Source organism: Hypanus sabinus, chromosome 3 (assembly GCF_030144855.1).
Source record: "Hypanus sabinus isolate sHypSab1 chromosome 3, sHypSab1.hap1, whole genome shotgun sequence".
Classification (NCBI taxonomy): Eukaryota; Metazoa; Chordata; class Chondrichthyes; order Myliobatiformes; family Dasyatidae; genus Hypanus; species Hypanus sabinus.
Genome location: NC_082708.1, coordinates 21,934,743 through 21,950,788, shown reverse-complemented (window position 1 = coordinate 21,950,788; position 16,046 = coordinate 21,934,743). Strand labels below are relative to the sequence as shown.

Here is a 16,046-nt window from a genome sequence, read left to right as displayed (position 1 = left end):
TGTAGGGTGGAAGGTGAAGTATTTAAGAGGAATCTGAGGGGGAGATACGAGGATGGAATGAGATGCCAACAGACGTGGCTTCAATTGTAACATTTAAGAGAAGTTTTGATAGGTACACAGATGAGAGAGATATGGAGGGCTATGTTCTAGGTGCAGTTAGATGGGCTGGGCAGTAAATCAGACCAACACTGACTGGTTAGGCTTAAGGACCTGTTTCTGTGTTGTAGTGGTCTAATCACTCTATGACTATGTCTATCATGTCATTTTAACTCTGGCACACAACATTACCAAATACTTCTGATAAGATAGCAGTGCCTTTGGATGCAGCGGCCTCTCTGGGGCAAACCAAAGGTATTCTTTTCTTTCTTAAGTGTGTGTCTTTTATGATTGTAAGACTGTACTGGACTCCAACAACTGCAGGTGCAGCAAGTCTACTGTATTAGTGAGCTGGTCATTGTTCGGAGTAGCTGGCCGGGGTGTTGTGGGAACTGGCCAGCGGGTCAGAGAAGGGGAAGGGGCCAGTCGGGATATCAGAGGAGCCCGCAAGGATGTTTGAGGAGCCAGTTAGGGTTTGGAAGAGCTGACCTGGCTACAGACTACATTGCTGCCCGCTACTCAGAAGTATTGAAGTTGGTGCAGTATAACCATGGGAGATTGTCTCGGACATTTCACCCGCAAACACAAAACCCTGTTGGACAGTGATAATGTAAGCTGCCGCAGGCCTGTTACCCTGGTCTGGTAGAGGGACAGGCGACATGGGAGCTGTGTAGCCTTGGCTGTAGCAAGATCTAGGCCTCAAGCCTTGGGCTTGCCCGCTGCTGCAGGCCAGGAGAGAGAAGCTGAAGAGCTACATTGTGGTTGAGCTTGACTGAGGCCTGGCCTCTCCCATTGGTGCTGCCATCCCGTGTTTGAGGGGTGAAATGACAGGCTGGATTGCATGTGTCTGTACACTGCTGGGAGACTGTACCATCGATTGCAGGACATTGTTGATTAGGATCTTGGACTATATATACACATTTTTTTTCAAGCTTCTTAGCTCGCTATTTTTATATTATGTACTCGCTGTTTGAATGTTACTCACTACTTTCAAATTTGCTTGTTATTTTGGATGTTTGTACCTTGGCCCCAGAGGAACATTGTTTCCTGCAGCTGTATCTATGTATAGTTTGAATGATAATTACATTTGATTTGAATTAATTTGAACATTCTTCGTTTCTTAAGAAACTTAAGTGAAACTCTGCATCCACAATGCAGAGAATCAAATGAAAAGAATAAAAGGTAATAAAAGTAGGCGCAAGATGCCGCAGTGCAAGAAATAGATGACTGAAGAAGAAATAATGATATAGTCTGTCTGAAATCTCAAAAGGGCAAACCGGTCTTCAATACAAAAAAGATCTCTTGTTTATGACATTTATGTGTTTATAAATAAGAAATGGTAATCACTGTGTATTACATCTAGGGAACAGTAAATGATCAGTTATGTTACTGGATTAAATATCTGGAAACTGGAATAACGATCTGAGCCATATCTTTACACCCATCACAGCATCGTATTGCCTACCTGCAGTGCACTTTCTCTGTAACTGTGATATTTTATTCATCACTCTGTGGAACTGACTGAACTTCAGAAAGGATAAGACAAGGGAACACTCACCAGTGCTCATCGAGGGATCGGAGGTGGAAAGGGTGAGCAGTTTCAAGTTCTTGGTTGTGATTGTCTCGGAGGATCTACCTTGGGCCCAACATATCGATGCAATTACAAAGAGAGCGCAACAGTGGCCCTATTTCATTAGGGGTTTACGTCACCAAAGACAATCGCTAGTTTCGACAGATGTACCGTGCAGAGTATTCTAACTGGCTACGTCACCATCTGAGATGGGAAGCCTCTGCACAGGCCTGAAATAAGCTGCAGAAAGTTGTGAACTCTGTCAGCTCCATCAGGGGCACTAACTTCCCCAACAGCCAGGACATCTTCAAAGAGCAATGCCACAAATAGGTGGCATCCATCATTAATGACTCCCATCACCCAAGACACGTCTTCTTCTCATTGCTTCCATCAGGCAGGTACAGCAGCCTGAGGGCACACGCCCAATGATTCAGGAACAGCTGTTTCCCCTCCATCATTTGATTTCTGGATAGACCTTAAAACCATCAACACTACCTCACTTTTCTTTCTTATTTCTTTCTTTTTAGTTAATTTAACTTTATATATACACACACATGTGCGTGCTCACACAGTACTGTGCAAAAGTCTTGGGCACATATACAAAAATAGCTAGGGTGCCCAAGACTTGTGCCCAGTACTGTAGTAATTTTATGTATTGCACTGTACAACTGCAAAAAAAAACATGACATCTGTGAGTAATGATAAACCTGATTCTGATATGGGTCTCTATTGTGAGCTGAGAGTGTTGAAGGGGGGAGGGAAAGAGGAATCATGGTTGGGAAAAGGGGAAAGGAGAAGAGAAAGAAAGGGAAGCACCAGAGAGACATTCTGTAATGAAGAATAAACCAAATCTATGGAATCAAATGACCTTTCCTGGTGTCTCAGGGCTGGGTGTGTCCACCCATGCCACCCTACACCCCTGGCACTCCTTTGCCACCCGTCCCACACCTCTCCCACAATGCTTCACCCTCACCAATTCCAACATCCTTTACTCCTGCCGGATTTACAAACTTGCTCTCCGCTCCACATTGACACAATACTGTATTTTACAGTTTTTATAATGCCAGTGATATTGAACCTGATTCGGATTCTGTATTTTGAGACAGTACATTGTACTATTTCAATGCACTGCTGTAATGAATTAATCCATACGAATGATATGCAAGGTAAGTTTCTCACTGTACCTTGATACATCTGCCAATAATAAACCAACTTACCTATTCATCAGCATGGGGAGATTTTAAGATCAAATAAGTAAATACATCTGGAACAAAATGTTTGTGACATTTTTGTAAGCTCAGTTGGTTCACTAACTGTATTTGGGAAGGAAAATCCCCGTTCTTAAATTGACTGACTCCAGACCTATACAATGTGATTGACTGTGAAATAGCCTACAAAACATCAGTTTCCAGGGACAGCTATGGATGGACAATAACTGCTGACAAAGCCAGGTTCATCTACATCTTGTGATTGAATAATTATTTCTTATAATCCTAAGCCTTCCACAGGAGTCATCTAAAGATAAAATGGAAGGATTGTTCTTCTCAGATAAAAATGTAGCATTCTCATTCATGAGATAGCTCGCTATGATTCATATTGGTGTAAGAGGTAATGATAAAACATTGTTTACCGTTTTCTGTAGCTCCTGAATGTTTGTTTCCCAGTTTTTATCTTCTTGTGAAATTTCTCTGAAAGAAATAAAATGCATCCAGATGTTGAATTAATTCATTCAAATTTGACCTGGTCAAAGACAGCCTCTGTCCAACTCCCAATAACTATTACTAAAAATGTCAACAAGTACATCTACTTAATTTTCCTGAATACATCCAGCCTTTATCCATAGAATTCTCATTTGCAGTCCCTAGGATCCTTATCTAACCTTCCTGAAAATATCAAGCTCTATGAACTTTTTAGTCTAAAATTACTAAACATGTCAACTCTACTCAACTCTACCCTCATGCAATATTTCTGAAAATGTTAAATTCTATCCATAGGTTCTCATCTAGTATCTCTAGATATAATCAAACTCTACCCATGAGCTCAATACCAAGTATACCGATCATTATTACAATCATCATCATGTGCCGTGTCAGATGACGTAGGCCATCTTGGTCTATCCATGACCATGACTGTTTCTGGCAATTTTTTCCACAGAAGTGATTTGCTGTTGCCAGGTGGCAGTGTCTTTACAATAAGGGCAATCCCAGCCATTATAATTACTCTTCAGAGACAGCCTGCTGGGCGTCAGTGGTCACGTAACTGAACCAGCCGCTCAAATGACCATCCACCACCTGCTTCTAGCTTCAGGTAATCATAGTAGGGTGAGAGGGGTAACTAAGCAGGCTTTACACCTTACCCAAGAGTGACCTGTAGCAAAGGAGTGCCTTACACCTCATTTGGTAGAGAAGTATCCCCACCCCACCACCCATATTACTAAGTAGATACAGTAATATAGTAATTATATTTGTGGACTAAAAGTATGGAAACTCAGACTAATAACTTGGAGATGTGACAGCTATGGCAGTTTATTAATTATAGTCAGGTACCTGAATGAAAAATGTATAATATGGTTATATGGTTACTGGGAATCTGTTACCTTGGCTTTTGAAGTTTTTGAAGTAACCTAACTATATTTGGCAAAGTTGGAATTGAGGGTCACAGATGTAACTTTTAGGCAACTGATATAGAATGAGGAAGAATTTCTTACACAGTGAATAGCAATGATTTGAAACATGAGTGATGTGGAAGACAATAATTGATATCAAAAGAACACAAAACAGGTATTTAAAGGGGAATGGGACTGGGGGTATTACTTTACAATCAATCAGCCAAGACAATATGTACAAAGTACAATGTAAATTTATTATCAAAGTACATATATGCCACCAGATACAACCCTGAGATTCAATTTCTTTGGGCAAGTAAATCCAAGAAACACAATAGAATCAATGAAAGACTACACACAATAGGAAAAACAACCAACCTTCGTGCAAAAGACAACAAACTCTGCATAAACAAAGACAATATAAGTAATAATAAATAAATAAGCAAATATATATCAAGAACATGAGATAAATTACCTTTGAAAATGAGTCCAGAGACTTTGGGAACAATTCAGTGATGGAACAAGTGAAGTTGAGTGACGTTATTCCCCCCAGGTTGAAGGGCCTGATGGTTGAGGGACAATGACTTACCCTGAGTTCTGAGGCTTCTGTACCTTCCTTCTGATGGCAGCAGGAAGAGAACTTGGGTTGAGAGCTGGGGGTCCTTGGTGATAGATGCTGCATTTCTGTGACAGTGTTTCAAGAAAATGTGCTCAATGGTGGGGAGACTTTACCTATGATGGACTGGGCCATATCCAGTACTTGTTGTAGGATTTTCAGTTCAAGGGCATTGGTGTTTTCATACCAGTCTGTGATGCAACTAGTCAATATACTTTCCACCGCGCATCTATAGAAGTTTGTCAAATTTTAAAATGTCATCTCAAATCTTCACAAACTTCTAAGGAAGTAGAGGTGCTAATGTGCTTTCTTCATAATTGCGCTTTCATGCTGGGCCCAAGATATGTCTTCTGAAATGACAACACCAAGGATTTAAAGTTGCTGACCCTCTCAACCTCTGATTCCCCCAATGAGAACTGGCTCATGGACCTTTGGTTTCCTCCTTCTGAAGTCAATAATCAGCTCTTGGGTTCTTGCTGATATTGAGTAAGAGGTTGTTGTTGTGGCACCACTCAGCCAGGTTTTCAATCTCCTTCCCATATACTGATTCGTCACCACCTTTGATTCAGCCATTGACTGTGGTATCATCAGCAAACTTAAATATGGCATAATAAGACCACAAGACCTTAAGACATAGGAACAGAATTGGACCACTCAGCCCATCAAATTGGCTCTGACATTCAATCATGGCTGACTTATCATCCCTCTCAACCCCATTCTCCTGCCTTCTCCCCATAACCTTTTCAGCCATTACTAATCTTCACTTTCAATACACCCAATGACTTGGCCTCCACAGTTCTCTGTGGAAATGAATTCCACAGATTCACCACCATCTGCTGAAAGGAATTCCTGCTCACCTATATTCTAATGGGATATCTTTCTTTTCTGAAACTGAGATCTCTGTTGGAGACACCCTCTCCAACTCCACTTTATCTAGACCAAGCAGTCTCCTTCTGTGCTGCTTTGAGTCTATGAGGGGATGAAACTACAGTTTCCATAAGGTGTTGTAAAAACCTAGTTGATTCACTCTTGCGCCTTTGAAGTGATAATAAGAAAAGCCTTGATAATTTGTTGCAGTGAGGTTTGGGTTCCCTGTGGGCTCCCACCGCAGTGCTCCAAAGGACGTGAATTTTAGGGCCTTCAAACCAAATTTATCGAGCTGACGGCATAATCCAGCAGATCATTGAAACCAACCAGCTGCCAAATCAATGGGTCCCAACTGGACTTCCTCCTTGCGACACATTCATGACACAGTGAGAAATGAATCCGTGCAAAGCGTGGCTCAGTTCAGGGATGTTGGAAAGAGTATAGTGAAAGCTGAAGGGATGAGATTGGAGATAGTGCATGAATCATTTGTGTTGAAATGCAAATCAGTAAACTATTCTAAAAGTATTCTAGAACTGATGTTCCTTCTAGAGCTGTAAAGAATCTCAGTGGGAGCCTGCTCTGCAAATAACTGAGTAAGGTGTTACAACATGCACACACAGCCGGTGTTTAGACACTGGGAATCTCCAGAATATGGATAGCTAGTGCTGCCCTTTTAAAGATTCAGGCTGCCCTGCTAATTGGCGGCCATGCTTGGTGCCAGGATTTTCATAATTAAAGAACACTTTATCTGAGGTCCAGTGTTCAATCGTAAGCTTAAGTTGGGATTCTCGTCTAGGGTCTTGTTTAGAATCTTATCCTTGTTTCAGTCTTGTATCATGTCTTGATTCCAGTCTCAGAAAGAAACATAGAAACATTGAAAACCTACAGCATAATACAGGCCCTTCGGCCCACAAAGCTGTGCCAAACATGTCCATACCTTAGAAGTCACCATGAGACTGTGACCCTGCTGAACCTCACATCACAGCGCTAAGCAGTATTGCACAAATGTTGTACTGTCTCAGTACTTTTATATTTGTGTGCTGCAGTACTTACTTTTTATTCACAGTTATTTTGTAAATAACACTATTCTTTGCATTTCTGGTTAGATGCTAACTGCATTTCATTGGCTTTGTATCTGTACTTGGCACAATGACAATAAAGTTGAATCTAATCTAATCTAGTTGGCAGCCATGGTTTGGCACCAGGATTTTAATATTTAAAGAACACCTGAACTGAGGCTCAACTTTGGATTTTCTTCCAGGGTCTTGTTTAGAAACCTGTCTTTGTTTCAGTCTCGTATCATGTCTTGATTCTAGTCTCGGATACTGCAGCACTTGCGTCCTCACCATCCTCACCTAGGTCTCTCACCACACATGGATCAACAATTAACTTTATTCAAGATCAACTTTATCTGCCGTATACGTTGACTTATATTAGGAATTTGCTGTGGTGTGTTGGTCAGGATGTGACGTGCAACAATAAACAAAAAAAACATTTAACAACTATAAAGAATACAGAACTATGGTTCCTGAAGGTTGTTATATCGGAGGGTGGTAATGGGGACAAGCTCCCACTACCTATTAAATGCTCCTAATGGCATGTGCCTCAAATAACCTCTGACAACTAAGTCCAGCTCCTGTAGTTTACATGTGGCTTAGCTAATAAGCCTGGCAGAACCATTTCTACCAAGAGGAAAGGTTTACTGGCACCTTAAAACCAGTTGCTTTGGCAGATTGGGGCTCGTCAGCTGTGGTTGGCAGCTCATCAAGGAGAAGGAAAAATCTGATCTCAAACCTCCACTGCCTTGCAGCTATACCCACTCTGGGGAAGGCTTCAGGAGTAATCCCCAAGGGAAAAATCTGGAGCTGGAGTCCCTAAAGGCAGTCCTACGTCAAGCTCAATACTGTCTGGCTACTCTTGCAACACTGCTGGTACCAAGCTGTATCGGTCGTGGAGCTGGCTACACGGGCCACAGCTTGCTCTCCATATCGTACTGTCCAGACAACATCCATGGTCGACCCTGACCGATGGAGGCTTCACAAAGGATTATATAAAAATAAATCTCGAGGTGAAAGCATAGACATGGAATAAAATGTGCAAAAATGCTTAGGTAACAGTATGTATTTATCAAATAAACAGCATTATAAAAATGGTTTAAAGTGTTTACAGTGCAGTACTGTGACTGAGGTAATATATAGAAAGGGTGGGGGAGACAACTAGAATGGTTGATCAGATAGGAGGAGGAGCTTTGGAGAGTCAGTGACTCCTAACAGTGACCCCTTTGTTTGCATCTTCAGAAACAGCTCTATTTCTGTCTTCACTATCTCTATTTTTCCCTTTCAGGGTTCTTTTGAAGACCCTGACCTGGAGTTACACACTGACTACGGTCCTTTGTGGGAATGGGACTCGCTCTGGGAGTTTCACGACTGGTCGTTATTTGACATGCCAAGGGTGTGGCCAAAGAGCTTTGTATGCCTTTGGAGGTCCGAGATCTTGTGGCTCTGGAGATGGATGATTGAAGGTCGGTGTCCTGGCAGAAGATCAGTGTGTCGTAGGAGTCAGAAGATCTAGCTAAGGCTGTGTGCCTAGAGACCCAAGATCTTTGGGCATAGAGCTTAGAAAAAACGACACGACAGACTTTTAACATCATAAACTAGTGAGCTGTTTGTTCTTTCTCCCCCTCACTGTGAAACAGAAACACATCTTTCTCCCTTAATAGGGAGAGAGAGAGCCTGTGGTATGTCAAATACCGGGTGAACAGGTAATCTTTGGGGTACTGCAAGTCTGTGTCCTTGCTGTTTCTTTGCTGCGTGCTTGAGTGCTCTGTGGTGAGTGCTGATGCTATTTTTGCTGGTGAGGAGAAGGGGGGTTGTTGCTTGCTGCCGCTAATGCACAGGAAGGAGGGGAGCTGGAGGAGAATCTGGGGTTCTAACATTTAACTGTCATTCATTCTCTGGGGGCACTCCTCTGCTTTCATGGATGGTTTGAAAGAAAAAGCATCTCGGAATGTATTTTGTTTACATTTCTTTGAAACCTTTGATTAACTGCTTGGGAGAGAAAATAAAACATTTAAGATGGCATTAAATTTATATAGGCTTCGATTTCATTGTCATTTCTATCCCAGTCAAAGTTTAAAGCAAAATGGAAGAAGAGACAAACCTTTGAAAGGTCCTAAGCTTTTTCCCGAGCACGTTCTCCAAGGTGAGAACCTTCTGCATCAGCAGACACTTCACTGCAGTCTCTTCGCGACTGGCTGGATTAATGCGCTGAGCAGTGAGCCTCCAAACATGAATTTCATGCTTCAACTCTGAGGGAAAAAGTATCATTAAAAAAAATAGAAGAAATCAGAAAAAATGTAACAGAATGATTGAACATACACTAGAGATAGTAAAGATATTATATAATAATGTTTGGTTTGTCCTTGTGCACTTGCAAAATGAAGTTATAGAAACAAGTGCTTTCCCAGTACCTTTATTGAACTACAGCTTAATCCAAGCCCTTCGGCCCAAGATGTTGTACTGGTCTTATAACCTACTCAAAGATCTATCTACATGCCCCACCAACATACCCCCCCATTGTACTGCTGATGTCATTAGCGAAACATATGTATATAGTGGCATTGATATTACCAACTAGAGTAAAGGTGATCTGGTAATGTGCTTGCCAATCAGACCTGGTGTTCATACTGCCTTGCACTGCATTGCACTCAACTTTTGTATAATTACACAAAGCTCGCTGCAATTTTCTGGGGAATAGCACAATTATATTGGGAGGAATTGTAGTTCCTGCCAAAAGTTCCATTTCCTTTCTTCTTTAAATGGATTCTGTTTATTGGGTGATGAGGCCAGTCTTAAACCCATACCCAGCATATAATGGTGGAGACACTTAAACGGGTCAGGTAGAATCACCAAGGTATTTAGTAATTGGTTTATCATTGTGAACTGTACCGGAATACAATGGTAAATTTTGTATTGCATGCCTTTCGGGCAGATCTTTACAAACGTAAGTAAAATGGAAGTAGTACAAAAGCAGAGTGCAGGATGTAGTGTTGTAGAGAAAATGCAGTGCAGTTGGATAAATAAAATGCAAGAGTCATGTCAAGGTAGACTAAGGGATTAAGAGCCACACACACAAGATGCTGAAGGAACTCAGCAGGCCAGGCAACATCCATGGAAGTGAACAAATAGTTGGCGTTTCTGACCAAGATCCTTCTTCAGGAAGACACCAGAATAAAAAGATGGGGGAGGGAAAGGCAGAGAGATGGAAGGTGATACTTGAAGCCAGGTGGGAGGGAAAGGTCAAGGGCTGGAGAATAATGAATCTGGTGAGAGAGGAGAATGGACCATCGGAGAAACTGAAGGAGGAAGGGACCATTGAAAGTGATAGGCATGTGACAGCAGGTAAAATGTCAGAGTGGGGAATAGAGGAATGGGGGAATTTTTTTAAACCAGAAGGAGGAATCAATATTCATGCTGTCAGTCTGAAGAGATCAAGAGTTCCTCTTTATTGTACAAAAGGTCCTTTCAAGAGCGGCTATAGAAGAGCGACAGAAGCTGCTCTTGAGCCTGGTGGTGTATATTTTTAAAGCTATTGTTTCTTTAGCCCTACAGTAGGAGAAGTCTTTGATTATATCAAGTGCTCTTCTGAGCAACAGGGAGTGTAGATAGAGTCAGCGGAGATGAAGCTGGGTTTTGTGATAGACTGAGCTGGGTTCACAACTAATTGCTTACTGGTTAGCATAATATTGACCCTACACCGCAGCTGTGTTATAGAAATATACACGGTTACATACTCTGGGAATTACAATAAGTAAACAAAAAATACATTTCATCACAACATTGTGAATCAGCTTTATTCCAGTTCATTCCTACTACTACATCTTTTATATTTCTACAACCATGTCTGTTGGCAATACTGTCAGTCAATCAGCTACAGACAGGCAAGGGTATCAACCACAGAGTAAAGAAATATTTAATATTTAAGATTAAAGATCAGCCTTATATGTCACATGTACATCAAAAAATGTAGTGAAGTGCATCGTTTGCATCATAAATGGGGCTGGGGGCAGCCCACGAGTGTTGACACATTTCCAGTGCCAACACAGCATGCCCTCAACGTGCTAACCCTCACCCATATGTCGTCGGAATGTGGGAGGACACTGAAGCACCCAGAGGAGGTCTCGACAGTCACGGGCGGGAGAACGTACAAACTCCTTACAGACAGTGGCAGGCATTGAATCCCGATCACTGATCACTGGTGCCGTAAAGCATTGCACTAACAAACTCAATTTCTGTGGAAAAGTAGTCTATTTAAAGGAAGGAGAATTGAGTACTTGTGTAAAAAAAACACTACAGTACCTTCTCCCTGTTTTAACCAATGGATGCAGTCCATAGATGTTGGCTCTAAATACATTGGATGCTCTGTTTCAATCTCAGTCAATCACAGCAATGAAGTTTGTCAATGCTGTTCTGCGAGCAACAGCCATGAGAGGGCTGTCATTATCCACAACATTACCATTCTGCTTTCATCAATCCACTTGCAAATTCTGTTTAATTTCTAACATAATAAATCCAGCATTTCAAATACGCAAATTGTATGAGCAGCCTGTACTGACGGAGAGGAATGTTGAGAAGTGTGCAAACTCATTAAAGTGAAGAAATTGGTGTTGAGATACAAAAAAATTGAAACTAAGTACTTTGTCAGAAAAAAGATAATAGGCTTGCCTGGAATAAATCATAAGTTAAAATAATCAGTCCAAATAGTAAAGATAAGTGCAGGTAGTAATTAGATATGCTTTTCAAATAATGGCAAGTTAGACGTAATCAAAGACAAAAAGCTTTTGTAACTGAATAGCTTTTGCCATACTGCAGTCCCTGTGAAGATTGCCACCCACAGAGAATACAGTTCTGAGAATTAATCCAATTATTTCCATCGTGCCATGCTCAAGTGCACGTTTCCAATTTGGAATGCTATGTCATGGAATCACTCTTCCGATGTATTAGAATCATAGAATACTACAGCACGAAATAAGCCCTTCGCTCACCTAATCTATGTGGAACTGTTATTTCATCTTGCCCACACCCGGCCCACAGCTCTGCGTATGCTTCCCACCCTTGTACTTAACAAAATTTCTCTTAAATGTTGTAGTCAAACTTGCATCCACGGCTTCTACTTGCAACTTGTTCCACACTTGCACTAGCCTCTGAGTGAAGAAGCTCCCCCCGTTCCTCTTAAATATTTTACCTTTCACCTTTAACCTATGAACTCCCCATTTTACTCTTACCCAATGTTAATGGGCAAAACCTGCTTGAATTTACCCATCTATACCCCTCTTAATTTTGTATGCCTCTCCCTCATTCTCCTATTGTCCAGGGGAAAAGTCCTAACCTATTTAACCTTTCCCTATAACCCAAGTCTTCAGGAGCTGACAACATCCTCGTAGCTTTAAGATTCAAGATTCAAAATTGTTTGTCATTTCCAGTACACAACTTCAAAAAAATAACAAAATAATCTTTCAGTTAGCACTACTGAAGCTGGGCGACAGCTTACTGGTGGTAAATAAGGCAAGAAATGTGTTATTATTTTATTAATAACACATTTTCTGTGGTAAATTATAACTGCAAACAATGAAGAGGTGAGAGAAGATGAGGCTGACTCATGGGTTGAGCTGGGTGGACACGTGGCATGTTCGAGGAGACGTGGTCAGAGCGAGGTTGAGATGGAGTTGGAGAGAGCGAATTGGAGAGGAATCGGTGCAGAGGAGTTTCGGAGCCTGTCCACCTAAACTGAGAGTGAGGTTAGATCTCAGTGCTGAGCCAGTTTGGAATGGTTGGACACAGCCTCAGGTTGGATGCTGGGGTACAGGCCCGGAGCCATTCACTGCAGTGGGGCTAGGGTCCTAGAGTGTGGGACAACCCAGTGTTTGGACAATTTAAACACCTGCCCAGATGGACTGAAAAGGCAAGGTATCCGGACTGGGAGCAAGCATTGGGCCAATTCCACTCGGTCTTCCAGGACATTTATTCCTCTCTCCATGGCACTGAGGCTCTGAGACTACTCTGGCTGCTCCTCACTCTGAGTCTGTGGGCTTCGCAGTGATTTGTCCTGCTGTGTAATGAACTGAGACTGAAGTTATGGGCCTGCTCCAGCTGCTCCAGGCTCCGGGCCTATGGATTCAATCTGATTCAGAATGTTGCTGCTTGCTTTTACCATTTGCATGATTTGCTATTTTTTTCTCTCACTCTGTGCACTTGGTGTTGGCTTCTTTTTAAAATTGGGTTCTTTCAGGTTTCTTGCTTTGTGGCTGCCTGTAAGCAGTCTAATCTCAAGGTTGTACAATTTATACATTCTTTGATAATCAATATACTTTGAACAATTGTTGCTCACTCCAATGCAGCACCAGAAAACATAATAAGATAAAAAAATAGAATATATTATAAACTCAGTAGATATAAATACGTAAGATAGGTTATATACATAGACATAGCTAGACACAAGAGTGTCTGTACATAAGATGATTGACAGGAAATTACCAAGTAGTGTGCTGGGGGAGTGTGGAGGAATGGGTTAGTGAATGGAGGTGTTGATCAGCTTTACTGCTTGAGGAAAGTAACTCTTCTTGAGTCTGCTGGCCCTGGTGTGGATGCTATGTAGCCTCCTCCCTGATGGAAGTGGGACAAGCAATCCATGGTGCCGGTGATGCGTTGGCCAGTTTTGACTAAACATTCCTTCCTGTCCACCACAGTGCAATTTCCATACCAACCAGTGAAGCAACCTGTTAGGATGCTCTCTACTGCACATTTGTAGAATGACATGAGTAAAAATGTGCAAAGTCCAGTCCTCATCAACCTCCTCAGAAAGTAGAGGCATTGGTGAGCCTTCCTGATTGTGGAGAATGTGTGTTCTGGGACCATGAGAGGTTGTGTGAGATGAGCACTCCCAGGAGTTTGAAACTGATCACGGTTCTTTCTGCCGTGCCAACCTGTGTAAAGTGAGATGCGAATGGTGTGAGTTCCCCCGAAGCTGATAACCATCTCCTTTGCAAGACACACAAAATGCTGGAGGAACTCGGCAGGTCAGGCAGCATTTATGGAAAGGAGTAAACAGTCGACATTTCAGGCCGAGACCCTTCATCAGGACTGCTTGGATTTCCAGCATCTGCAGATTTTCTCGAGTTTGTGAACAATCTCCTTTGTCTTGCTGACATTGAGGAAGAGGTTATTTGCCTGACACCAAGCACTGATCTCTTGCACCTCATCTTTGTAGATCGTCTCACATTGTTGGTGATCAGCCTCACTACTGTCATTTCATTGGCGAACTTGACAATGTGATGACTCGGATGCTTGGCTGTGCATTCAATCTTTCAATCTTAGTGAAATCTTTCTTGTAGGTAGGTGACCTGAACTGCACACAGTTCTCTAAATTAGGCCTCACCATCAATTTATACAACTTCAACATAGCATCTTACCTTCTGTAATCAGTACTTTGATTTATGAAGGCCAATGTAACTAAAGCTCTCCTTACACCCCTAGCTATCTGTGATAGTACATTCAAGGAATTATGGATCTCTATTCCCAGATCTCCCTGTTCTATCACACTACTCAGTACCTTACCATTTACTGTGCAAGTCCTACCTTGGTTTGCCCTCCCAAAGTGTCTGCATTAAATTCCATCGACCATTCGACAGCCAATGGAGTTTTAATTCATTTTCCAACACTAGGCAAGATGAATTCTGTTCTTTAATGCAAGGCAAAGAGAAAATGCAGAAGGCAAATAATTGTAAATCATTTCTCGGTGAGCTAATTCTGAATACATGCAAACATAATTAATTTGTGTAAAACAAAGAATTTTTATTTAATTTAATTTAGGACATATAACTTTATCCATTATAAATGTGATACTTAAGTATTAAAATGGCATCTGCTAGATGTTTCTAGAATATTTGCAAGAAATCCCCTTTGGTGCTTTATAAATATTGCATCTAGCTTGACATCTTGCTATATTAAGAAGCAATCTCATGTCCATATGCAAACATAAATCAGAGTCACCTGCGGTAATGTCTTTACATCAGTGGTAACAGTTTTATGTCGCTTGTCAAATCCTCTCACAAACCAGACTAACTCTTTTAAGTTTCCTCATAACCTTCCAAAGGAAACAATATCAGCCTTTCCTGTTGTTCCTTATAAGTACTGTATCTCACCCCTTCAAACTTTTGAGCAAATCTCTGCATGCTGTCCAAGGTCTTGAAAGGACAACAGAGCAGTGTACATCATTATTTTTACAACTTTGCAAGTTAAAACTGATCAAAAGCATCTCTAATCTTGCATTGATGTCAAATAAACATGTGATTATCATTTTTGAATTTTAATAGAATCGACTCAAAGTGATTTTGATTTAATTCTGTGAAAATTCAAACATAATTTTCAGAAAATACTGTTTTCACAATGTATGTGTAAAATTTGTTATAAAACATGGCAATCAGTGCTTTCAGACAGTACAAATTGTGTTCACCTTTTAGGTTTAATTTCTGTGCAGCAATTAATGCTTCCAAAAGAAAGGATTACTCTGTTTTGTATGGATTAGAATTGAGCTGTATCGGTGTTTGCCCTTCCCTTGGACGACATCAGTGACGTGGAGAGGGGGAACACACTGCATGGGCAACAGCCGGTTCTTCAAATCTTCCTGCCCAGACTTGCACCCTGGAGAGGACACAGTCCATCAAAGGCGCAAACTCATGACCCCTGGGATCGACGGTTGCTTACTATACTAGAATTGAACAAGAATTTTGCAGAAATGGATATTCCATAATAACACGTCTTGGATTTCCTCAGATTTCGTCTACTACGTGAGTGATCCCAAATAGAAAATAACGGAGGCTAATTCTATTCAGATAATGTTTATTTAGAGATACAGCACGGTAACAAGAAAATGGGTGGCCCAATAAGCCTATGCTATTCGATTACACCCATGTAGCTAATTAACCTACTGACCTGTACGTCTTTGGAAAAGATGGAAACCGGGAGCACCCAGAGGAAACCCAAGCAGTCATGGGGAGAACATAAAAACTTCTTACAGGCAGCAACAGGAATTGAACCTGGGTCACTGGCATTGTAGTGGCGTTATGCTCCCTATTTGCACTGTTTCTACAGTAAGAGTGCAAACATCTATTGTACTGAACTCTTCTGGGCAATATAGACATGAAAATGGTTTTATATCAAAGCCTATGAAATTAAAATTACATTTTTCACGACAGATGTTTCTTTGGCCTTGTTTTATCCAAAAGTAATCACATT

General features: G+C 41.4%; 1 protein-coding gene across 1 annotated transcript in view; it reads right to left on the bottom strand.

The window, feature by feature from the left end:
* Positions 1-16,046, bottom strand: part of oca2 (oculocutaneous albinism II) — a 507,586-nt gene that overhangs the window by 169,976 nt on the left and 321,564 nt on the right. Inside the window, exons 16-17 of the mRNA XM_059963277.1 lie at positions 8,914-9,061; positions 3,297-3,354 (exon numbers count right to left, since the gene is read on the bottom strand). Coding sequence (XP_059819260.1) covers positions 3,297-3,354; positions 8,914-9,061 — 206 coding nt within the window. The remainder of the gene's footprint in view (positions 1-3,296; positions 3,355-8,913; positions 9,062-16,046) is intronic.